This window comes from Cucumis sativus, chromosome 5 (assembly GCF_000004075.3).
Source record: "Cucumis sativus cultivar 9930 chromosome 5, Cucumber_9930_V3, whole genome shotgun sequence".
Taxonomy (NCBI): domain Eukaryota; kingdom Viridiplantae; phylum Streptophyta; class Magnoliopsida; order Cucurbitales; family Cucurbitaceae; genus Cucumis; species Cucumis sativus.
Window position 1 is genome coordinate 31,307,465 of NC_026659.2, and position 26,652 is coordinate 31,334,116.

Consider the following 26,652-nt stretch of genomic DNA (forward strand, 5'->3'; position numbering starts at 1 on the left):
TGAAAACAAAAAGCTTCTCTTCATTCATACTTTTATATACACGTCAACTCGACACCAAACCCCTTACTTGTACAACTCGGCTATCCGACCCAACTATTTTTTTTCCTCCAATTTTTTAACCCAACACAAAATGTAACCCAATCTAGATACTCCGAGTTGGTCGGCTTACCTATTTTTATGAACACCCTTACATAGAAGAAATACGAGAAAACTTGGACAAAAGAAGAAATGCAGAGTTAAATTACATTATTGATACAACATTGCAAAGTATAGGTAGTAACGCTTTGAAACAAAAATTCTTCATTGATAGTATGAGATTACATAATGTTATTTCTAGTAAGATATAAGAGATGAAGTAAATTCACTACATGATAGATAGAGATGTATACAACAGGTGATGAAAATAAGTGTGAAATACAATTTTTTATCTACAAATATACGGTGATTCCTCCCAATCCAAATACGCCAAAAGTAGGCTTCGCTGATGAAGCTAAGGTCCACATAATCGCTTTCTCATTCTTAAACGGATGGCCAATAACAAGCATATTCAGAAGGATGAGAAGACCATTTCATAGTTGAAGTAGGACAAAATTCTCATCCAACAAGATTAGGCAAAATCACAGAACACCAAATGACAACGCCAGATCCATAGAGCCTTCGATCCAAATAGAACATTGACTGTGTTGATACTACTATGGTTAACTTTCTAGAAACGAATCTTTTTTGGAATGAACCTCTCCAAATGGTTTTAGTCGTTGCCATTAAACATGAAAGATGAAAGCAAAGTTCCAGTAGATAGAAACCTGGCATAGCATGGACAAATTTCACAACATGGCCCAGATAGTTCAAAGCAAATGCTATTGAGAGAAAATAAACTAGAGCCACAAATCCCAGTCAAGATATCAAGAAAAGATAGCTAGGGTCAACTCACATAACGAGAGAGTTGAGGAAAAGAAGAAAACAAAGCGAGATATGTTCACAAGGTGCTACGTGAATTTGCCACTTCTCTTTTGTTGTAATATCATTTTGCGTTACGTGTTTTCATAGAGAGCTATACCTTCTCTAATTTGGTATATTGAAGGTATCTTAATGGAAATTGAAAAGCGACCAGAAAAAAAAAAGTACCTCGTATTATCTTCAACCCCCATTCTCGCAAGCTGTGCACATACTTGATATCATTAACTGAGAGATTTTAGAGTTTTGGTCTTTAGCTGATGAGGGGTAACTAAGGACCCTTACTTCTGCTTGGCTCATAGGCCCGCGATCTTCTTTGTTATAGTTATAGTGTTCTTTCAGTGACACACAATCCCTTGCGAGTACATAAAGTAAACTGACTGGGAACTTCGGTAATGACCTGAGTCTACTGCAGTTGTCCAAAACAAGGCATCTGAGATTGATAAGTTGACTCAAACTATGAGGCAGATTGGTGAAGAGGTTCCTGCTTAGATCCAGAAAGTGCAATGAAGACAAACAGCTGAGGTCGTCGGGTATGTCTCCATCTACCAGCTTGCAATCACTAAAATTCAAAACCTTTACCGAACTAAAATTCGTTAAGCAAGTTATCAACCACAAACCAAATGAATGTGAATTGTTATTCCTCGGCGTACTCCATAATAGGAACAACGAATAACATAATTTTCGGGATAGGCCTTCGCAATTCAATACTTCAAGGTTCTTCAAAAGTCTTAGAGTAAATGGGATATGACTAATAGAAGTACCACTCACATCAAGTTTCTTTAAACAAGAAATGTTCCCCAAGCTGTCAGGAATTTTATCAAGCTTTGAGCAGCCACCCAATGCGAGATGTTCAATGGATGTTAAGCAACCGATTGCATTTGGAAGTGTACGAAGATTTTTGCAGTATCTAAGATCCAACAAAACAAGGCTTGTAAGTTTTCCAATCGAGACATGCAATTTTCGAATAGCAGTGCCATCTAAATGAAGCTCTTTCACAAGTTTCATGTTTCCCACAATCTCTGGAAAATTTTCAAGTCTTGAACAACCAGAAAGAATGAGAATCTTGAGTGATTCAAGAGAAATATTAGAACAAATGCTTTTGAGAGATTTGCAGTCCTTAAGATCCAAAAAGATTAGATGCTTTAGAGTGCCGACAGATTGGTGAAGCTCTTGTAGTCTTGTACAACCATTCAAGACCAACCTCTCAAGATTTGGCACCGTTGACAGGTCAGGGGTCTTCAATAAGAACTTGGAATTACTAAGGTTAATTACCTTCAATTTATCCAACTTCTGTTAAAAAAAGATATGGTTACAAGAATGTTATGATATTATAATTCAACCTCCAAAGAAAATAAACAATATTATTGATAAAAGCTACACTGCCTACCTCTGTTTCTCTCCAAATATTTTCAATGCAGCTATTCTGTAAATTGAGTTCCAATAGTTCACTCGGCTTGAAATCCGATGGTAAATTTCTGAAGGGATATCCATGCCAACTGAGAAGTCTCAACTTGTTTGAGAGATATTCAAGAACTCCAGAAAGGAATACATTATGAACACGCAACACTTTTAGACCGGTCATTGCTGAAAAGAACTTGGCATTTAAGTGTGACTCTCCATGCTCTTTTGAGTCCAAGACAATGGTTTCAATAGCTTCAACTCCCTGAGGATATGCAATGAGAAGAAATCAAAGTCAAATGATTGTCTTTGAACTATGAGTAACATTGCTTACATTTCCTTATTGAAGTTCTACCTGTTTATGCCTTAAAGCGTGGTTCATATCCTCTCGATGCCATAGCCTACTACCTTTCCTCGATGACTCCTCATGAAAAATTTCTTGACCTAGTTTTTGGTGTAAATTATGCATCTCTATTTTGTCATATAACATAGTTATAAGGGATTTCTCCTGCAATTTTTTTAGAGCATCAGCAGCAGTTTCTTTTATACAAAGTACATCGGCAGCATTTTTTCTGGTAAGAAGCCCATCAGCAGCATCAATTTCAAAACTCACGAATGTGTCAATGACTTGGTCTTTGTTCTGTCCTTTAAGAAAACAGGCAATATACAAAAAAATTCTCCTCTCTTCCTTTCCAAGTGCATCGTAACTAATTTTCAAGTTTTCATATACTTGCCTGTTTAAAGAATTATTTAACTTTCTAATAGCACCTTCCCATGACTTAAACAATCTATTGTGCAAAGAATGCCCAAGAGCCTTGATTGCTAATGGAAGGCCCTCAGCATATTCTATAAATGGCATACAAAGATCCAAATAACCTTTCTTAGGGAACTTTACTCCAAATGCTTCATGGCAAAAGAGCTGAAGAGCCTCTTCATCATCGAAACTCTCAACATTGTATCTTATATCAACTCCAAGAGAAAGAAGCAAACCTTCATCTCTTGTTGTAATGATGATTCTACTTCCACAACCAAACCATTCTTCTCCTCCTGCCAGATCTTTCACCTGGCTAAAATGATCAACACCATCAAGAACAACAAAAACTTTTTGATTTCCTAAGTTTTTCTTTATCATTTCAACTCCATCGCCATCTTTAATTTGAACTTTTCCTCTCATTAGAGTATCGGAAAGAAGTTTCTCCTGCAAGGACACCAAGCCTCCAACATTCTTTAAAGTTTTCTTAACATTTTCCAGAATGCAACTTCCATGGAATTCACGAGCGACACTTTTGAAAACAGCTTTAGCAATAGTTGTCTTGCCTATTCCACCCATCCCCCATATCCCAATAAAGCGCTTATCATCCAGTCCTATGCCCATAAGCATATTCATTTTTTTTAATCTCAAGTTCATGCCAACCAAATTCTCATCATGGCTAAGCAAATCAGGACGCAGAAGATCGCAAGCATGCTTAACAATCTTTTGGACTTTCTCTGTTTCGGTCCTGCAAATAATACAAACAACTATCATTCACGTAGATAAGTTTATCCTAACTAATCCTATGCCTTCATGTCTAGAAGGTAAAAATATAAGTTTAGTCTTTCAGTGATCAACAGACACAATTCTGGTACTAGAAATCAGACAATCAATGATAGAGAAGAAATGAAAATATGAAGATAATCGAACCACATATTCACATGGTTCACTATCAATGTGTCAACTACGTTCACCCAAGGAGAGTAGTTTATTAATAGAGAGAATAATAAAGGATGCACCATTAACGTTAGGGAGTTTATATAGAATGAATTATTATCTCCAGAAATAAACTGCTCTCCCTCAGAAATATGTGTCGATTCTCTGCTGCTTTACGTTTTCTATCCAACTTTGATTGTCCATTTCTTTAACATCCAACATCACTCAAACATGAATTTCAAATTCCAAATTCAATAGCTAAAGGGAACAATGACGACAATACGAGAAAGGGAGCAAAGAATCATACTGTTCATTTACAGGCCATGGAGGGAGACCTCCAACCACTTCCATGGCCTTCCTCCAGTCCTGAACCTCTTCAAAATTCTCCTTAACATCATTTTCGAAATCAACAAAAAATTTCTCAAAAATCCCAGTAGGGCTGTTGACATCGGAGGGCTTAATTTTGTAGAAAACCACAAGAACTAATTGCTTGAAGGTATTCTTGCATTTGACAATCTCAACCAACTCCCTCAAGCACCATTTTGAATCTGCATATCTTTTAGAGAGAATAACAATGGTACACCTGGATTGGTTAATCGAGTTGGTTAGAGTGTTAGCAATAGTCTTCCCTCTCTCGAGCTCATCGTCATCTCTGAAAACAATGATGCCTTGTCGCCTCAGAGCTTCGTAAAGACGATTTGTGACATTCTTGCGAGTGTCGACGCCTCTGAAGCTGAGAAAGACGTCAAATATGAATCTAGGAGAAGAAGAAAAAGAAGATAATTCCTTGGGGGTTGAGGAAGCCATTGATGAGGTCGAAGAATTACTATCACTGAATTAGTAGAAGAAGAAGGAATCTGGAATTTGCATTGATTTTCAAAACTTTTTCTACGGTTCATTCTTCTTTCTTTCTTTCTCAATCAAATCAGTCAACCTTTTCGGTACACAATTGATGAATATGTGAAATTCAAAAATATGAATTATATTATTTAATAAATAAAGTAATTTCACAATTTAAAATTAATATTAAAATATAAATTTAACAAAATATTTATCATATATAACAAAATTTTCAGATTATATCAGTGATAGACTTCATACCGAGAGAGAAAATGAGGAATAAATAGCTAAAAAAGGAGGGGTATGAGTGCAAATTGGGGAGAGAGGAAAGACAATAATGGAGAAAGTCGGTAGTAAAATATTCCAACTCCGATGAGCCAAAATCTATTACTCTTTATTGAATGAAGAATCAAGAATATTTGTAGAAAGACTTTGGACGACACTTTTTAGAGTAAGTCTTTGTTTTTTCTGTTGTTTAATAGTTTTTAATTTCCATGGATTTTGTTAGTAGCTTATTTGCTTGAACATGGTTTGGGAAGAGTTGAAGAACAATTAGATGATAGTTGTATGCATCCTTTTACCTTTTTGATAAACTTTTTTTTGTTTGAATTTCTTTCCTATGGTTCAAGAAACCGTGTGGGTTCTTGTGGGGAATTCTTTTTGAGGTTGTCTAAAGTATAAAATAGAAAAGGTTAAATAGGAAACCCAATATTTTGTATGATGAAAAGTAAGAAAGAAGGATAGAAGGTCAGATATTGAATTCATGGATGCTATCTACCTGGAAATTAATTTTCTACGAGCTATCTCGACACTCAAATATTTTAGAGTTACACGGTTTGTCGCGTGAGATTAGTGAGTAAGTTGACTCGAACACTTACAAATCTAAAGAAAATATGACATGATGATGCAAGTATGAATTTTGTGATAGTGATCATGAAAATGGGTTTGTTTCATGGGATAGGAAGAAGATAAAGGAAGGATTATAGGGAATAGAATAAAGTAAGTGAAACTGAGGAGAGAAATTCTACTGTGTGGGCTTTGGAAAGGAGTCACATGGATGAGTATAAAAATAGAGGGGTTTTGAATAATATCATTTTCATGGTTTGAATTACATTATGGATTAACTTGGATCATTGTTTTAACTTTCCAACTCACTAAACACTTAAGATTTCTCATTGTCTTTGTTATAATAGTTAAATTGCCAAATTGAGCCTAACATAATACTTTTTCCTTTGAATTTGTAGGTTCGAATCCAGGATACAAAACTAGTTGTACTTTAGATTTTAGACTTTTGGAACAAAATTTGGATAGTGTGGAGTGAGCCACTCATCTGGTGTGTGGTGATGCATATGGAATATTTTGGGAGTGTTTATAAATTTTCTCTTCGATTGTATTCTATCTGTTTTCTACGGGAAACTGTGCCAATATTTTTTGAACTGGTCTCAATAAGTTTTTGTTACCCACCTACTATTCTGAAAATAGTGTTTAATTTTTATACGTATCCAATGGATTCTATAATTTCGTTAGGATAGATTGATTGCTCTCTAACGTTTTTAAGTTTTTGGTGGTGTAATACGGGAGAAGGTGTTTTGATATGTATATAACCAATTATACCTGTAAGTTTCAATTGCTTTCACAATCTTATCGCTCACATTATCTTCATCCATTAACACCTTCTTCTTACTACCACCACCACCACCACCATCATCATCCATAAACACCTTCATTCCCTGGATACACAAAATCTTATATAAATCCCTCGTAGAACTTTTGTATTTGTTGTCTTCCTCATGTCTGTTGAAACCTATGAAAACATTAAAAGGCAAATGAGATGCATGAGATGATGAACCAGCCAAAACCATGCTTCTTTCTTCTACAAACACAATCTCTCAATCAACTCAAGTTCACTATAAATAAGTTTTGAAAACAAAGGAATAATACTAGGGAAAATGTTGAGAAACTCATTCTTGGTTTACTTTAAATATGAAGGTGAGGGCATTCTGTTAGATACCTAGATTAGAATAGGGCAGGGGTATAAGGGTAATTAGACATGTAGGCAGTTACATGGTTATAAATAGGAAGTTGGTGAAAGAAGAAAGGGAGATCAGTTTTGTGGGTAGTTTCTCTGCACTCTTCCTTGAGAGAGAGGATAGGCAGAGAGGGTAGCATTTTACTTGTTCTTAGTTAGTTTCTGCATTTTCATATCAGAATTGATATTCATCAATTCTTCTCCGTAATAGTGAGGTTTATATCAATTGAATAAGAACACTTCTAATTGGTGTTCTATCACATTCTTATAAATTTGTGAAAATGTATCACCACTTTATCAACTTGTTTGAAAAGATATATATGTTTTGTCAATTTCTCTTGAGTTAATGCCTTACCTATCTTTCATTCTTCAATTTATTATTTTGACAAAGTCAACATTACACGACATTGACTTCGACTATAAAGTGTAAATACAGCTTCCTACTAATTACAGGTCTGAGAAATAGTGAAAATCTCTAGTTCATTTTAATTGGACCAGGTATGAGAATTCCCAACTACACCTATTAATTACAGGGCACCCCACCATGTTCTTGACAGATTGAAAAGTCTATAGGTTATTTGTTGTTTAGTCCTGATTGGGGAGACAACGTAGTTGACTTGGTCTCTCCTTATTGTGTATGTGAATGATTGAAGGAAGGCATTCATATTGTTTAGTTATTTTTCATTTCCTTCTCATGTTGTTTTCTATATCTTCCATTATTGAAAAACTTCATCATAAAAAATTCATTGATTGGAAGATGAGTTTTGATAATTTCACAAGTTTTAGATGCGAAGATACTTGTAATAGGTTTACGGGGCATTTGTACAAGGAATTCTGAAAATAGTGTTTAGTTTTTATAATTTAGTTAGGATACATTGATTGCTCTCTATTGTTTTTAAGTTTCTGGTGGTGTAATATGAGACAAGGTGTGTTGATATGTATATAGCCAAATATACCTATAAGTTTATTATTTTCCCTCCGAGTACTTTTCATTTCTTTTCAATGGGAAGCGATGAGGGCACTAAGGGTGTGTCAATTTAATTGAGATGTCTAGGTGCGCCTATTGATCCTAAATTTCTTTATTCTCTACTCGTTGTATACCCCTCCCTGTACTTTGAGCAGCAGTCTCATTATTATTAATAAAGAGGCTTGTTTCCTTTTTAAGAAATTCTATCACATCAGTTCCTTCAAAATTTCAAACCTTTTTTCATTGAAGAACGACTTTCATTAAGAAAAGAAAAATGAAAGAAACAAAGCCAACTTATAAGCTTGCTCTTCTTGACCTTCAAAGGACTGACAATAAACACTCGAGAAAGAGCTGAGGAAGAGAGGAAGAGAAGTGGTTATCGTCGCTGCTGTCTTTCGAGCAAGCCACCGTGGGCGTGTTGCTGTTGCTGTAATTGTGCCATCTCTGCTGTGGGTAAAAATGTGTTTTGTTCCTCTCTTTTTGGTTCCTATAATCTTTTATTGATGTTTTTTAATGTTTCTCTCAAACCAACTTAGTTCATAAAGTCATTTTCTAAAAGTTTATTTTGAGACATCAGACACTCCAAACATTTTCAAAATTATTTTTTCCCTCAAAGATAAACACTTGAAAAGTTAAACCAAATACATCTTTAGTTAACATTGTTTTTCTTTCTATCTTCAGACCTTACAAAATGCAGAGTTCATCATCGTCTTCTTTGGATCGTCCTAAGATGAACTATGATGTGTTCATAAGCTTTAGAGGTAGAGATGTTCGTCACACTTTTGCAGGATATTTGTACGATGCTTTGAATCGTTTGGGGATAAAAGCTTTCCTGGACAACAAGAGGTTTCTAATTGGAGATGATCTTCATGACTTATTCAAAATAATCGATGAATCAAGATCAGCAATTGTTGTTCTTTCAGAAGACTATGCTTCTGCTAAATGGTGTTTGAGAGAGTTGACTAAGATAATGGATTCCATGGGAACCTCAATGGAGCGTGTCCTTCCTGTGTTTTATCATATTGATCCATCAATTGTTAAAGATCAATCTGGAACTTTTAAGACAAGTTTTGATGAACATGAAGCCAATGTTTTAAAGGAAATTGATAATCAAGAGAAGGAGAAGCGCTTGAAGGAACTCCAGAATTGGAAAAGTGCACTGAAGAAAATTGGCAATCACACTGGAGTTGTCATCACTAAGAACAGGTAAATTTCACACGACTATTTGTTTTTTCTTAAAAACTATTATCTCTTTTGATTGTTTTGATTTGGTCTCTTGTCAATTTTGAATCTGCTCCCTATTCTCCTATGTATGTGTGAAGATAAGTTGAATATTTGTATTCGGTTGGCTTATTCGGATATGAGTTAGATATTTGTTGGTTGTTCCAAGAGACTCATATTAGCACGATCAATTTAGGATTAGAGAGAAAGTTATAAAATTATGAGATGACTAAATGTTAAAGAAATTTCAGCTATCATTTGTATTAAAATCATAATATCATATATGCATTGATCAACTTCTGAAAATTGGATATACTATTTACAGCATTCACTTAACATTAAGTTTAATTATATTTTGCAGTTCTGAGGTAGATATAGTAAATAAAATTGCAAGTCAAATATTCGATGCATGGCGTCCTAAGTTGGAAGCATTGAATAAGAATTTAGTTGGAATGACATCCCGATTGCTCCATATGAACATGCATCTTGGTTTAGGATTAGACGATGTACGCTTCGTTGCGATAGTAGGAATGGGTGGTATTGGTAAAACAACTATTGCTCAAGTCGTTTTTGATTGCATTCTTTCAAAGTTTGAAGATTGCTGCTTTCTAACATTACCTGGAGGTGATTCAAAGCAAAGTTTAGTGTCATTACAACGGGAAATGCTTTCTCAAATTTTTCATAAAGAAGATTTTAGAATATGGCATGAGAATCATGGAGTAGAGATGATTAAAAATCGACTGAGTGGTAGAAAGGTTCTTATTGTTCTTGATGGCATCGAAGAGAGAAGGCAGTTAGAAATGTTGGCTGGAAGCATCGAGTGGTTTGGTCCTGGAAGCAGAATCATCATTACAACTAGAAATAAAGGATTATTGTGCCATCCTAATTATGATGAAATGAAAGTATACAATGTTGAAGAACTAGATCATGATAGTGCCCTTCAACTCTTTTTGAAGCATGCATTTGGTAGTAATCATCAAAACAATGACAGTTTCATGGATCTTAGTAATGAGATAGTTGAGAAGGCTAAAAGACTTCCATTAGCTTTAAGAGTGATTGGATCTTCTTTGTATGGTAAAGATATTACAGTATGGAGAGAAACGTTGAAGAGGCTGATCAAAGTGGATGAAAGAAATTTTTTTGATGTATTGAAAATAAGTTATGATGGATTAGGAGTTGAAAGCCAACAAGTTTTTCTTGACATTACATGTTTCTTCAATGGAAAAAATGAAGATAGAGTAATTGAAATATTAGAGAGTTTTGGTTATAGTCCTAATAGTGAAGTACAATTACTGATGCAAAGATGTTTAATTGAAGTTTCACACAAGAAAATATTGGTGCATGATTTAATTCTTGAAATGGGTCGAGAAATTGTGCGTAAGGAGTCCCTCACTCAAGCAGAAAAACAGAGTAGGATTTGGCTTCATGAAGATCTTTACTGCAGGTTTGCTGAAAAACATGTAAGAAAATTGGTAATTTTTGTACCTAATATTCTTCTATGCCTTCAAATCTTCCCTTGGGCCAAGCCCACTAATTCTAACAATTATTAATGTTCTTTTTTAATTATTGTTTGTTAGGACTTGATGCATATTCAAGGGATAGTTTTAAGTTTGGCAAAAGAAATGGAAGAATCAATAGAATTGGATGCTGAATCCTTTTCAGAGATGACCAAACTAAGAATACTGGAAATCAGTAATGTGGAGCTCGATGAAGACATTGAATATCTCTCTCCACTCTTACGGATAATTAATTGGCTTGGCTATCCTTCGAAGAGTTTGCCCCCAACGTTTCAATCCCGCTATTTGTTTGAACTACTCTTGCCTCATAGTCACCTTTTACGAATTTGGGATGGAAAAAAGGTTTGCTTTTTAAAAACCGTTTTTGTTTTTAGTACTTTTTAGTTTGTGTTTGATTTCAATCTGGTCCCTATAGTTTTATTTAATATACATTTTTTTTTTCTTAACAGAGATTTCCAAAGCTGAAATTAATTGATGTTAGTAACTCAGAACACTTGAGGGTGACACCTGATTTTTCTGGGGTTCCAAATCTTGAGAGATTGGTTCTATGTAACTGTGTTAGACTGTGTGAGATTCATCCCTCCATCAATTCCCTCAACAAACTCATTTTACTGGATTTAGAGGGTTGTGGTGATCTTAAACATTTTCCAGCAAATATAAGATGTAAAAATCTCCAAACACTCAAACTTTCTGGTACAGGTCTTGAAATTTTTCCAGAGATAGGCCATATGGAACATTTGACTCATCTTCATCTTGATGGATCCAATATAACCCATTTTCATCCTTCAATTGGGTATCTAACTGGCTTAGTTTTCTTGGACCTATCCTCCTGTTTAGGTCTTTCTAGTCTTCCTTGTGAAATTGGTAACTTGAAGTCTTTGAAAACCCTCCTTTTGAAATATTGTAAAAAACTTGATAAAATCCCTCCAAGCTTAGCAAATGCAGAATCCTTGGAGACACTTTCTATTAGTGAAACCTCAATAACCCATGTTCCACCAAGCATTATTCATTGTTTAAAGAACCTAAAAACGTTAGATTGTGAAGGACTATCACATGGAATTTGGAAGTCATTGCTCCCCCAATTCAACATTAATCAAACAATAACCACTGGTTTGGGGTGCCTCAAAGCTCTAAATTTAATGGGTTGCAAACTTATGGATGAGGACATTCCTGAAGATCTCCATTGCTTTTCTTCATTAGAAACACTAGATCTCAGCTATAATAACTTCACAACACTCCCTGATAGTCTTAGCCACCTCAAGAAGTTAAAGACATTGAACCTGAATTGTTGCACTGAGCTTAAAGACTTACCAAAGCTTCCAGAAAGTTTGCAATATGTAGGAGGAATAGACTGCAGATCGATGTCAGAACGATATTATAACAAAATTTTGCTTATCCCTTCTAGTTCTGGGCACCAACTTTACCTTACTTTTATCATTCCTTCCAAGGATGTGGATGTAGAATGTGACATGAATGAGTTCCAACATTCGATATTTACTCGAAGATCATTTGAGGTATGCATAAAAACATTGAAATATACTGCCTTTTGAATAAAAGAAAAACTTTAATTTCTAATTACTCTTCTTTTTGCAGCTAAACATTATAGAAGAGAAACCATCCATGATCGTCCATGACGCTGTTGACATGTTCCACTGGTTTGGCCAGATAAATGAAGGGAATTGGACAAACATTCAGTATGAGCAAGAATTCTCGATCAGTAAACCACTCAATATTATGTATGAAGATGTTGATCTAAGCAATGTTTGTGGAGTTTTCCTTTCAACAAACATTGAATTTCCAGAAAATTTAAATCATCTTGCAATTGGAAGATTCTTAGTTAGCTTTGAAATTGATGGGAAATGTTCTGGTGGAACAATGAATTATGAGATGTCCCAATTTAAAGCTGCAAGATTCTTTTGGGCAGCATACATACCAATTTGGATGTTTAAAGATCATAGTGTGATGGTTCAAAGATGTTGCTCTATGAAGGTTACAATTAGTTATTGTTGTGATCATATAGATGCAAGCAAGGTCAAAATTAAAGCATGTGGTGTTTCTTCTATGCTCTCCTGGCCAAATGTAGCAGAGTATTTGGCAAAATTGTTCACTAAGCGTTTTTGCTCTAAACGCAATTTCTACACCATGATTCGACAACATAATGATCATCAGAATGAATGCAGGTGTGATGAACTTGAAGTTCGAAAGGATGACTTTTCATCCTCTACATTTGAATCTAACGATTCAACATTTTTGCTCAGGAAGAACCTCAGAGCAATACTTGGGGTAATGTTCGAGGTTAGTCTTCTTTGAATAATATTAAGGTTAAATTGTACAAAATAGAACTAAAGTTTGTCCTTCATTTAAAAAAATACTCCAATACTGTTAAAAGTGACAATATTACCCTTGAACATTCTTAAATGTTTAAAAAACGAACAGGAATACAAATTCTTCAAAATTTTAGATGGAAATCGAGATATAAAATGGTGTGGTAGGTGACCTAAAATGAAAATTTGGATGAGGTTGGCAATGTTCAAACTAAGTTCCTATTTTTGTTCGAAATTTCAAAGGACTTATTTTTAAAGCATGTATGAAATATTGAGGGGTAATATTGCAACTTTTGAATGAGATATGTTTGAGAAAAGGAAAAATTGAAAGGTATTTGTTATAATGTAGCCTAATATTAAACTATTATGTTTGTTTAATAAGCAGTAGATGTAAGATTTAAGAGGGTTTTTGGCCCAAGGAGTTGTGAAATTCACTCCTTATTTGACAACCTAAGGAGTTCGTGTGTCCCCCACACCTAAAAAAAACATCCATTGATTCTTTATACCGTGGGTCCTAGGAGTTACAACTCTCCGGACTTCACAACTTAAATCTGTGTCCTAAACGCCCTGAAAATATTCTTTTTAGCTCAACATATTGCCATATGTCTTGCAGGAAAAAAAGCGTTACTACATGAAATACTTCTTCCCACATACAAATATTTTTGGATGGTTCAAAAATCAGAATAAGAAAGACAAAGTAGCAGTGAAGATTCCCGTAAATATAGAAAAAGACAGGAAGTGGATGGGGTTGGCAATGTTTGTTGTCTTCTCGATTTCTGAGAAAGCTTCTTGTTATTGTTTTGAGTATGAAATACAAACAAAGGAGAAAATTATATCCACCCAAAGGCACTCTATCTCTACAGATCAGGTTTTAGAGTATTCAAATCAAATACTGTTTGTGGCTTTTGAACCGCGGTATAATTGGTATCCTTATGATGAACTGAAGTCTTCTTCATCCAACCATGTTTTCATTAATTTCAATACTAATGGTGCAAGAATGCGAGTAGAGTTTTGTGGAGCTCGTTTAGTTTACCAGCAAAATGTTGAGGGACTTATTCACACAATTATGAATTGCATAGAGGAGAGTGGTGATGAGCTTTATGAATATTATAACCAACAAATTGTGGAATCTCATTTAAACTTGATAAATGCACATTGGTATACTATCTCATTCCGTCGAAATAACTCTGTGAAGAATCAACCATCAACTGCTGCTTCAACTTGTACTGCTTCAAGCCTTTCAGTTGAGCACCTTTTATATGGAAGTTTCCCACACCCATTCTTCCATAAGTCCTTACAGGTATATCTTTCTCTCTATAGCTTTGTCTTTTATATCTGTTGAGTAATGGACTTTAGTATATTTATCATGTTTTGTTCTCTAGACTTTCAAAAGAATTTACTGGTTCATCCCAAACTCGGAACTACATCTAGTATTTTGCAACTGCAGGCTCTACTAAGATGGAGATTGAAAAGAAACCCTCGAACACGCTTACAAATCTCTCTCTCCAAATACTCCAACCAAAGCTATTTGGATCCAGTTCTACCATTCGACATCTTGGAATAAAATAAGAGAAACCCTTTCCAAAACAGAAAAATACATGACTGTATTTTGCTTAGTATCATTCTAAAATACCGAAGAATAAAAACATCAATGTTCTTAGTTTTAATTCTTCTTCAGCAACAAAATCGATCACGGCCCACTTATATTTTTCCTTAAGAAACCTCCTATAGAATAAAATGTCGCCAGATGGACGTTGAGAAAGAAAAATTTTTCTCCACATAAAATTTATTAAATCTTAAATCTTAACTTGTTATAGAATATTATAATACATACAAGGAAAAGATTCAAGACTAGGATCTTCTAGGGGAAGTAGAGATACCTTGTAAAGTTTGTAACTTCGTATCACCAACATTTAGGTCCATTCTTGTGCGTAAGGTGAACTTCCACGATAAGTTTGTATCACCAAAATTTTCTACTTGAATGGCAAGTTTATTCATCCATTGCACCTTTTCATTTTCTGTTTTTCTCTCTTTGTCAATCAAACGTTGAGATTTTGATTATTGCTTAACAACATTTATTTTTTCTATTGAATTCATTCTCTTCGGCATCTGTCTTTTTTCTTCCATAAAACATAGATATTATTTATTTATCGTTAGAATGCCTTGAGTTTTTCGGAGTGTATTCTTCTTACACTCCGAATGACCAAGCATGAGTTATCCTATATAAAATCTTCTAAACTTATTGGCACCTTTGTAATATGTATTATCTGATATCTCTCTAACAATAAATTGCTTTCTTGCTAATAGACGTAGCTAACACACTAGTATTGAATCACGTAAATCTCTATATAGATTTCTTCTTGTTCTTATGCCTGTTATTTTATTTCTATTGTAACATTTACATTATTGATTTCATATTATTACAGGAACGATTTAGAAGTAAGTTTGATCTGCTTCTACATGGAGATAAGATCCCAAAATTTTTCAGCAATCAAAGCAAAGGAAACATGACAGAAATAAAGTTACCACAATATTTGGAAAAATTTCGAGAGAGTATAGGTGTTGCTGTGTGTGCTCTTGTGGTTGTGGACAAGAAAAGAAGAAAACTAAATGAGATTATTCCAGAACGAGAGAGGTATACAAAAGTTGTGGATCTTATATGTAAATTCAAAGTTGACTCGTATCAAATTATGCCAGAGCACTGTCACTTCACATCCCAACAAAAACTGTTGAGTGAATATGCTTCACAATTCCTTTGGCTCTCTTACATTCCCCTTCATGGATTTAATATCAATTGGCATTATTGCACCCAGTTTGAAATTGCACTTGAAACTAGCTGTGATGAGCTATTTGGAGTGAAGAATTGTGGTCTTCATCTCATACATAAGCATGAAAGGATGATGATTGATAAGATGGTAATGGAGTCAACTGTTCCATCATCCACTAGCCACAAAGGAAAGGAACCTCAAATTCATTGATGAGATTGGACAAAAGATGATGTGTATGTACTTCATCTTTCAAGTGTTTAAATGTCTCAATTAGCATTTTTGTTTCTTTACTCTGACGTGGTTTGTGAGATGCTATTATCTTTGACAAAAATTAATACTTTTAAGTGTATTTATGTTACATATTATATTAACTTGTTTTTCACCCATCAAACATTTAAGAATTTTGTGTATATATAGTTATCTTTTAATATAAAAATTTTCCTTCATTTTCTTTTATTCTCTTGATCTTACTCTTCCAACTTAAAAAGAAAATATTCAAACATAAATATTTAACAATTTAACAAATGCATTAAGTTTTAGGACTAAACCATGACTTTTGGTTAATGGTAATGCCAATTAACTACTCAATTTGTTCTTTACCTCTAAGGCACACAAGACAACTTTGTGAGTCCAGAAACGCTTCAATGCTGCACATGCATGAGATGACTCGTGCTACTTTGGCAGCCAACACATAGCAATTGCAGATTGACTAGTGTTAAGTTTCTAGTAGTTTTTTTTTTGAAAAATATACAATAGGTCAGTAGGTTCACTGAAACATCTCTACTAGGTGGACACCTCCTTAGCACCTTCGTTATTTTCGCTTCATTAATATAAAAAGGTCATATCAAGAAGCAAGGAATACAAGTAGTTAGCATATGCTAAATGATTTGGTTTGTCCCTCCTAACAATTCAAACAAGCTAAAGAATACAAGTAAGAGATAAAGTTGTTCATAGATTTAAATATGCATTAAATTCAGGATCTTTACAAACTATTATGCATTGGCCTAATGATAAAAAAAAAAGATATATTAGTTTCAATATCTAACTAAGAGGTTCATGAATTTAATCTATGATGTACCTATCAAATCAAGGTTTCTAGGATTTGTCTTATTCAACCAGGACCTCTTGTCTTTGTTGACAACACATGATGCTTATTGTTAGCAAAGCAGAACCAAATCCGCATAGATTTGTTGCCTAGATCAGAATAGATCCACACATTGATATCTGCTCTTATGTACGAACAAATTGGCCATCGATCAGGTCCATTGCAACCTAGTCGTCTTCGTTAAGCTCTGTCACAACATGTAAATTCATTTGGTTAAGTCTCGTATAAGTCGCCTAGATACTCACAAATATAAAAGAAGGCAAAAAACCAAGAATACATACTGAAAGGAAGAAAATAACAAAGAAAGGTACGCTAAACTGAAAAGTAACTAAAAATTTTAGTCTTCGTAAAAAACATGCAAAAGTAATATAGCTATCTTTTCCAGTGGAGAAATCATTTAACGTAAGATCATCTAAAGAATATAAACAAAGTTTAGATTATAATTAACAACTAAAATTAAAATACATTATAAACATAAATAACTTAGAAAACAACAATCTTTCCTCACATTTTGAAGACTCATCAGAACCATTTCTCACTGTTTATTAACTCACATTCTATAAAGACGGTAGGGACAAAATTCTAATAATCTCCCACCTAAATCAATAACATAAAACGAAAAGAAGAAGCATAAAAATTACCCATTCTCCTGCCATGTTGGATCTTGAGTAAAGAACTACATTTGGCCTAATGCTTCTGTAATTATATTTTCTCCACATTTCTCTTCAATATTGTATCAAAGTAATTTTGTTCCTCTTCATCTAGTCTCTTCAGTGTTTCATTCCATACATCCAAGTCCTTATTATGCAAATAGGAACCAATGGTTCTCAAAGCTAATGGAAGTCTTCCAACCTTTTCCACAATTTCACTGCAGAGATCATTTTTATCAGATGGGCCATCTCCAAATGCATTCTTGCAAAACAGTGAGTAAGCACTCTCGCGGGAAAGTAACTCCACCTTGTATTCTTGCACTTGATCTCTATAATTGAGTTGATGCAGAACATCTCTATTTGTAGCCGTAATAATAACTCTGCTTCCGGGTGCAAACCAATTCGGACTTCCAACTAACTTTTCAATTTGGTTTCTTTCATCAACTCCGTCAAGAACAATAACAACTTTTCTATTACTCATGTGATGCTTAATCAGTTGTGCTCCATGATCTTCGTCCCAAATTTTAGTTTCTTTTGATAGAAGATGAGAAAGAATTTGATGCTGAAGTGGGACCAAACTGTTTTGCTTTGAAGAAAGGTAAAGAAAACAACCACTTTGGAATTCATCTATAATTGTGTTGTAAACAACTTCAGCAATGGTTGTTTTACCAATGCCACTTGATCCAAATATCCCCACAAAAAGTATGTCCTTGGATCGTTCTAAATCTAGGAGATTACAAACTTTCTTCACTTGATTCTCCATTCCAACTAAACTAGTTTTGTGAGAAAGTACTAGCTTATTATCAGTCTGCTTCCCCATATCCTTGATAAGATCCACTTCTTCAGTGCTGCAAGATCGAAGTATTTCAAAGTTAATTACGATCGATAGTAGGATGCTGTAAGTACGAGTTGGATGCACACTTTTGAAGAATTCAATCAAATATATCATTATTAATGGGAACAATAATGGGAAAGGCTATAAATAAAATCCCAAATAGCTTTGGTTAGAGTATTGATAAACAGTGATAGAAGTCTACAAGCTTCTATCATTAATAAAATCCAAAATTTTACTATAGTTTGTAAATATTTTAATTTAATTTAATTTTTTAAAAAATGCCCCTTGACTAAATTTACAATCACTCCTTAACTTAAGCTTTTGGATTAATGATTGATTTATCATGGTAACATAACAGTAGATTTTGTGTACTCTTACCTGTACTTTTTAAATAGTTCGAAATTGGAGTTCATTTTCAACTGAACAGATTTAGATGTTGAAAGTGACATCCCTGAACTACGTCTACGGAGAATATAACCGCTATGACGAGCTGAACCTGACATGATGTTAAGAAAATGCTTTAGGAATTAGTTATCTTAAGATTCATGATTTCATGGAAGAAATTATGGGTTATGTCTTTACTATTTTAATATTCATGATTTCATGGAGGAAATTAAGGGTTGTCTTTAGTGGGTAGTTACTTTAAGACTATAAATATTTTAATTTTTCCTTGAATGAAGTGTGAATTTTTGGTCTTCAATATTGCTTTTGCAAATCTCATCTTTTAGAAAACAACACATGAAATAAAACTAATTAACAATGTTGTGGAATTGGAAACACCCAAGAAAAAAAAGAAATAGAAAGATAAATAAAAAAATCAAGAAGAAAGAAAAGCACTGCTTTGCCTTCAGAAGTTCTTAACATGCCCAAGGACATTTCTCCTTCCACAGATCTTATACTTCTTGGAAGCTTGGGTACTGCATATTCAGTACATGTGAACGAATGATCACGAGATGGTGAAGGTGACATCTCTGACCTGGTGCATACAGGGGAACCTGTCATGAAATAAAACTAATTAATAATGTTATGGGATTGGAAACACCCAAGAAAAATAAAAATAGAAAAATAAAAAGATGAAGAAGAAACAAAGCACTTTGCCTTGTGAAGTTCTTAACATGCCCAAGGACTTCTCTCCTCCCACATACTTTATACTTTTTGGAAGCTTGGGTACTTGCTTTAGCTTGTTGCAATCATTCAAGTACAATACTTTAAGGTTAATAAGTTGTTTAATACTTTCTGACAGTCTTTCAAAATGATTGCTGCTCAGATCTAGAATTTCCAATGAGGAAAAGAGTTCAAGATCATTTGGAATGTCTTCATCCACAAGATTACAATCACTTAAATTTAAATCGTTGAGTGACCTTAAATACTGTGCTGCCAAACCAGCCAAAGAATGCCAAATATTGCTTTTCAGCCTTTCGCAGTTCAAAATTCTTAGATTTTCCAAGAAAGGAATTGTGCTTATGGATGTTCCGCCAATGTCAAGCTCCTCAAGATGCTTTACATACCTCAAACATGGTGGAATTTTGTCCAAGTTTTTGCAACCATTCAGAATGAGAGTTTTAAGTGAACTCAACCTACAAATTTCAGTTGGAAGACTAGAAAGTCTAATACAATTCCTCAGGTTCAATAAAACCAAGCCAAGTAGATTTGTAATTGAGGGAGAAAGTTTATTTATGGAAGTCCCATCAATGTGTAGTTCAGTCAAATATCCCATCACACATCCAAACTCTGGAAAAAACTCTAGACCACAGTTCGAAAGAACTAAAGTTTTGAGACTTTTGCAAGTGACAGGAAATGAGAAGCTTCTGAAACTGACACAACCTTCCATGTCCAATAAAATTAGACGATGGAGACTATTTATTGAAGAATGAACCTTGTTTAGTCTTCCACAATTTCGTAAAATCAATCGTCGAAGCTTTGGAGCCTCTGAAAAATTAGGAGTTTCAACCAAAAACTTCGAATCACTTGCATCAATCTCCTTTAAGTTCTTAAAATTCTGTTGCAAAACAAATCAATTGCATCTACTTAGTTAGACAATAATTTTGTAATGCAGACATATAATAATTTATTGTATACTTGAATTCAAATAAGATTTATTTTTGTTATGACAGAAACAAACTGATTTGCAAAGAAGAATTCGACTTAGAGATTATTTATGTTGATGACTGTGTGTTAATTACGTGCACCGACTGAGGGAGAATCAGTTTTATTGTCTATTAGGTGAAGAAAAATATGGAATACATAAGAATATGAAAAGAAACATAGAAGTAGGATTTTCATTCAATTCCTACTGCTTTCAGACATCAGAACTCGTGACTTTCTTATTCATTTCGAGTGTGGGGCAGAGATTTAAGGAGTCCTCAACACAATTAATACGTTTAGTATATGATGAAAAATTTAGAGACAGATAATACATCAATTAGCATTTATACATATACTAACCTGTGTTCCATTCCAGAGTCGTTCAACATTACTACCAGGCAAGTGTAACTCAAGCAGAGATGGTGGTTGAAAAGTTGATGGCAAATACTTTGAAGGATAGCCAGGCCAGTTGAGCAACGTCAATTTATTTGACAGACATTCAATATCTTCCGAAAGTTGCACATTGTTGATTCGTAAAATTCTTAGCTCAGACATATCTGCAAATGCCTTAGCCTTCAATACCAATTCTTCTTCCTCCTCTAAGTCCATCACTATTCCACGAATATATTTTAATTCCTGGCAAACCAAAACATAATTAACATAGCAATAATTGATTACAAGGACTAAAAACAATAGTATATACATGCATTATAAAGTATACAATGTCTTACATTGTTTTCATGAAATAGACGACGAGCATCATCTCGAAGCCAAATCCTTGTTTGTTGACAATTTCCCAGCTCGCGGTGCACAATTTCTTGGCCCATACAAAGAATCAAGATGTGCATTTGTATATGTCCGTCTAAAATATCAATAAGACATCTATCAACCAACAATTGCAAATTAGTTTGAGGTGAGGTATAACCAAAGCCTTGAAGTATTTGAATCACTCTATCCACCTTCTCTCCATTGAGGAAACATGCCAAATCTAGGAAAATTTGTTGGCTCTCTGCTTCTAATCCTTCATAACTTGACTTTAATACATCAGAGAAAATATTATCATAAACTACTTGATGAAAATTCTTCAATGTATGTTCCCATACATCTATGTTCTGACCATACAATGAAAAAGCTATTTTTTCCAAAGCTAATGGGAGTCTTCCAACCTTTTCGATCATCTCATTACAAAGATCATCCATATTCTGGGTATGAGGGTGATCTCCAAATGCAAGCTTGCAAAAGAGGGAGAAGGCAGCCTCATGAGAAAGTAATTCTACATTATATTCTTGCACTTTGTCTTTGAAATTAGGGTGATGAAAAATATTTTTATTTGTGGTTGTAATAATGATTCGACTCCCTGCGCCAAACCAATCGGGGCTGCCAGCTAACATTTCTAATTGACTTCTTTCGGTTATTCCATCAAAAACAATAAGCACATTTTTAAGTGAACTCAAATGCTGCATAATCAATTCTACTCCATGATTCTCATCCAAAACTTGGATATCGATAGGTTTTAGGAAAGCAAGTTGATCAAGTAGTTGTTGCTGCAAGGAGACTATACTGCGTCCAACAAAGTGAAGAAAGTAAGGTTTTCGTAAGGCAGATACAAAAGGCTTAAAAATACGTAAATATGTCATTTCCGCAAGGGTTGTTTTACCAATACCACTCATCCCCACTATCCCTATAAAACGTACGTCATTTGAGCCTAAGCCAAGGAGCATTTTCATTGTTCTTAATCGAAGTGGCATTTCAAATAAATTTTCTTCTTTGGCTTGGAGCTTAAGACGAAGCAAGTGATCACCTATTGAATTTGCGATGGATTGGATTTTGAACTTTGTATAGCTGCATGTGCATGCAAACTCCGTCAAGTTAATTGTCAGTAACTAAATATATATAGAAAAACAATCCTACAAAATAGAAGACAATTTGTGGGCGATGGAATTGTTAACAATATGAAAGGTTTCATCATTAATGATAATTTTTAACTTCAAAGTTATGAGCATTTAGCAGTCAACGCCTTTTTTTCTCTCTTCTCTCATAACAAATCCCTCGTATTTGTTAACCATTTTAAATTATGAATGACATTAATAATGTCACACTTTTATTAGTATATATGAATATTATAATCTGATCACTACATTATGTATCATTTTATAAGTCGGAATCCTTTTTGCGGCAAAATACACTTTTGAGTCCTAGGTTTGAAATTGGTGTGTGATGCAGTAAGATTGGAGTTTCTCAAACAACCTATCATTATCAAATTGATTCAAATCAGAAACTGATTATACGTAAAAATAAAATGATTTAGAGTGTGAAAGAAATTATGACCCAACATCAAAGAACATCCATGAATCATCCCAACACCAGTATGGAGGTCGACACATTTTCAAGAGGCAGAAATATTTAAGTAACAAAATCTACCAGGAAGACTTTCGGAAGAGAATGGATGAAATTTGGGTCTTTTGGGATAAATTCAAGAAAGACTATGCAAATCACTCAAAGCTACCAACTTACACAAGAAAAATTCAAGAAAGACTGGAAATCATGGTTGAAGCTCACACGTAAAATTAAGTGTTATTTTTTAAATTTATCAATAAAGTATTATTGATTATTACTTTTGTCTTAATAATCTAAATCGAGTCAAATTAAATGTTATGTTTGATGAGTCATGAACTGTAGACAAAGAAATAAAGGAATCAATGTTGAGTATACATTATTCTAATAACACTATGGATATGAATCACTTTGTATTTGATACAAATGCAGCGATCCAACGCATTCGTGTAGGTGCATGCGAGTGAGGGTATTCTATGTAGTGAGTTTGCATAAGACCGACTATAGTAACCATTAAATGTAACTTCATTAATTATAACTGGGTTTCTATAATTTCATTAAGATGACCTATGTTAACTTTGTCTTAACTATGAGTGTATTATACACTCTTGTTCGCGATTGATTGTCCTTTGATTTTTGTACGAGTGAGAGTGGTCAGTTTGTCGACTTAATATGCTAATTATCATTTTCGAGACAAGATCGAGCGAGGAGCTGGTAACATAATCACACAAGATGTAATTCACTCCTTCTTAACTTTAAGATAAAAAATGAGTGTTCCCTTAAATAGTATCTCTAGGACTTGAACAAAAAGCTCACCCTCTCTATGACACGAGAGAGATTTCTGTTTATTGGTTAGACCATAAATAGGTTGTTCATTATAGGAGCACGAGTATTTAAGGGATTATAAGTGACCTAGGGGTAAAACGATAAATTTGACGTAGTTGGTTGTTACATACATTTGTGAAGGATGACTAACTTAATGTTATTAGTTTATATATGTGTGGGCACATAAATATATCTACGGTAGAAAAGTTCAGCTGAGAGCTAGTCTTTAGTGAAGTATACACATAGTTAAGGAATATCGATTAATGTGGTTAATGAGCTATCCAATTAATCTCATATCGTTGTAGCTTCTTATCCAGGTACATTAGGTACCCCTCCTAGTTCGGAAAGGGTAATAAGGTTAATGTATATTTATTGTAATGTTTAAAATATTCAAACAAAATTAATATATGAATATATGGTGATATATTATAATATAAAGTTTTTTTTTTTAATTTTTTTTTTCAAAGTACTATTTTTTTTAATCCCAATTAAATTTGGGTTTAATGGTTTGTTAATATTGTTTCAATTGCAAAAGACTTTTATCCCCTTCAAGGTTAGCATGTAATTCTAATTCTAATTTGATTAACATACCATGTAATTCTAATTTGATGAACATAGATGCTAACCAACCTAGGACTGATCAACTTATTGAATGTCAATTAGGCGCATAGAAATCAGGCATTCCACCTAAGGGTACTTAATGCTAACCGAGAAGTTCGATAATGCATTCTATTAGATTAAACCAATTAAAACCTTAGGCCAATTTATTTGACAATTCCACTTAAATTGGTTGGGTGAACATCACACATGTATGACAAGGGAGAGATAGTAACAACCCAAACTAGATTGTTTTAAAATAGAAATTCCTAAATTTTATTCTTTTCTTTCCGTGTATTTACTTGCTCAAAATCTCAACTCCCAACCCCCCCCCCCCCCCCCCCCCCCCCCCCCCCATTCCGTCATCTCATGGTTGAAAATTAATTTGTTTGAGAATCGACTGCTCCCTGTGATCTGACCTATAGACTTGTCACAAAGACTAGTTGTTACTGTCTGATTCGATTTATTATTTGGCATGGGTTTAGTCAAGGAAATCCATATGACTAATTTTGCACTTGAATTTTTATACAATATTTTGACACTTGATTGTGTATAGATTTCATCCCAGCAAAGGGTTGAGTTAGCTTATGATTCAAGTTAATTAGATGGGCATTCAACTAATCGACTTAGGATTAAATTAATAGAATAATTAGATAGGCACTTGAAAGTTAATTATTCACTCAACCTACCCTATTTCATTAGATCTTAATGAAATTAATATAATTCAAGCATGTATGCATAATGCATGCTTTCACATCTTGTTGAATTTCATTAATTTGTACTTGAGGACAATTTGGGTTAGCGTTTCTAATTAAAATTGGTTGAGATTTAACGTTAAGGTCTATTAACAATAATGGCATGATCAAATAAATCGAAATAGGAAAACTCTTTATTGATCATCTTTTAAATTTAATTCTTGCGTTATTTTTCATTATTTGTGACCAAAACCATTCAACCCCTGGTGGAAAATTTTGAGAAACAACACCTTTTTGGTTTTATATATTTCAAAAGTAACATATATAGTTTTAGAAAACTCGTAATTTGTTTTTTCCGAGGTCAATCTTGGTTGAGTCAACCTCGAAATTCTTTCCAAATATATAGTGTGTTTTGAAGGATTTATCTTGGTCTCTCTCGGCTGATTGCATCTTGTTCTAAAAAAAAGAACTGTAAATCAGAAACAAGGAACAAAGAATGGAAATGTTACCAAATGGGCCTTAAGGTTCTCCCGTGAGTTCAATTCTAGGACTAGTTCTTGGTGTGTAATTGTGTTATTATTTGATTCGGATTTGGGCCACGAAATCCACTCAATCAAAGACAAATATTAATAATAGTAAATAAATAAATAAATAAAATGGAAATAGAATGAGAAATGGGACCAAGTTAGAACTCAAATCAATCTTATGTACTTATGTCGAAACTAAAAGTAATTATGGTTAAAAAGATGTGTTTGTACTTACGAAATCCTTTGTGGTATATCTACTCCAGGGAGATCGCTAACTTCTAACACAGACAACCACCACTTGTCGACTTCCTTCAAGTAATCCTTTTTTGCCTCACTATTAATGAATTTTTCAAAAGCATGTTGATATCGAAACTTAACTTGCCTAGACGTCATAGAACCCACTTCGCTATAAGCATCGGTCTCCCTGTTCCTACTTAGACTTCGTAAAGATCTTCCTTCCCACTGCTTAAATAAAGGTCTTGGTGGAGGTGGTGGTGCGACCCTACCCCCATAAAACAAAGGAAGGACTTGGTGTTTGGTTTTCTTTTTTTGATCTATTATTTTAACCAACTCTCTCAAACACCACTTGGAAGAAGCATACCCCTCTGATAAAACAACCATGGAAGTGATTGATCCTTCAATTGCTTTCACTATATTATCACTCAGATTAACCTCCTCATCCATAAACATCTTGATTCCCCATTCGCTAAGAGTCTCATATAAATCCTTAATGAAACGTCGGTAGCCATCGTCTTCCTCGTCTCTGTTGAAACTTAAGAAAGCATCAAAAGCCATTTGAGAAGGATGAGATGAGGAACCAGCCATGCTTCTTCTCTTCTACGAACACAATCTCGATCAAGCTAACTCGCTCATAATAATTAATTAAGTTTAAAAAACAAAGGAAATTTAGAATCTCTCCCAATTCTTGGTTTAATTTAAATGAAATTGACGGTTTGTATGATGCGGGTTTGTGGTTTCAATAATCAAATCTTTTATAGGAGAAAAGAAAATTTCAAAACTCCCCAATATATTAAAATGAGTATGATCATTGAAAACCTTCTCAGTTTGGTGAAAATGCGTCATCACCTTATTTTCTAATTGTCTTAATTAAACTTTAAATATATATTGTTTTTGTCTAATTTACTTGGGAGTTCACATCTAAATGCCTTACCAGATGTCTCATTCATTAGTTTAATATATATTTTGGCAAAGTAAACATTACATGACATTGGCTTTCATTTTTAAGTGTAAATACAAGCAATGATTTTTTGAGAAAATTATATTTGAAATT

General features: G+C 34.0%; 3 protein-coding genes across 8 annotated transcripts; 1 reads left to right on the forward strand and 2 right to left on the reverse strand.

Moving 5' to 3' along the window:
* Positions 1-268: 268 nt before the first annotated feature.
* Positions 269-5,012, reverse strand: LOC101221455 (TMV resistance protein N). 2 transcript variants are annotated; one of them, XM_011657756.2, is made up of 5 exons: positions 4,350-5,012; positions 2,711-3,854; positions 2,345-2,620; positions 1,126-2,244; positions 269-803 (listed from the first exon to the last, which is right to left on the reverse strand). In XM_011657756.2, the coding sequence occupies exons 1-4, from the start codon at positions 4,847-4,849 to the stop codon at positions 1,138-1,140; spliced, it is 3,027 nt and encodes a 1,008-aa protein (XP_011656058.1). In that variant the 5' UTR covers positions 4,850-5,012; the 3' UTR covers positions 269-803; positions 1,126-1,137. The 2 variants fall into 2 exon arrangements, with proteins under 2 accessions (XP_011656058.1, XP_004141530.1); XM_004141482.3 differs by having other exon boundaries at positions 1,126-2,247; positions 4,350-5,011.
* Positions 5,013-5,181: 169 nt separating this feature from the next.
* Positions 5,182-16,154, forward strand: LOC105435618 (TMV resistance protein N). Of its 5 annotated transcripts, none has more exons than XM_011657758.2 (10): positions 5,183-5,333; positions 6,127-6,215; positions 8,203-8,331; positions 8,560-9,084; positions 9,461-10,559; positions 10,677-10,958; positions 11,066-12,130; positions 12,210-12,911; positions 13,554-14,240; positions 15,367-16,154. In XM_011657758.2, exons 4-10 carry the CDS (start codon positions 8,570-8,572, stop codon positions 15,916-15,918), a joined length of 4,902 nt encoding a protein of 1,633 aa, XP_011656060.2. In that variant the 5' UTR covers positions 5,183-5,333; positions 6,127-6,215; positions 8,203-8,331; positions 8,560-8,569; the 3' UTR covers positions 15,919-16,154. The 5 variants fall into 5 exon arrangements, with proteins under 5 accessions (XP_031741445.1, XP_011656060.2, XP_011656062.2 ...); XM_011657760.2 differs by having other exon boundaries at positions 8,203-8,327; XM_031885585.1 differs by lacking the exon at positions 15,367-16,154 and adding an exon at positions 14,388-15,230 and having other exon boundaries at positions 5,182-5,333; positions 6,127-8,331.
* Positions 16,155-16,634: 480 nt separating this feature from the next.
* On the reverse strand, positions 16,635-26,327 carry LOC101203641 (TMV resistance protein N). The gene is made up of 6 exons (XM_031885594.1): positions 25,597-26,327; positions 21,115-22,225; positions 20,744-21,019; positions 19,392-20,297; positions 17,455-18,271; positions 16,635-17,000 (listed from the first exon to the last, which is right to left on the reverse strand). Exons 1-5 carry the CDS (start codon positions 26,184-26,186, stop codon positions 17,516-17,518), a joined length of 3,639 nt encoding a protein of 1,212 aa, XP_031741454.1. The 5' UTR covers positions 26,187-26,327; the 3' UTR covers positions 16,635-17,000; positions 17,455-17,515.
* Between the last annotated feature and the right edge of the window lie 325 nt (positions 26,328-26,652).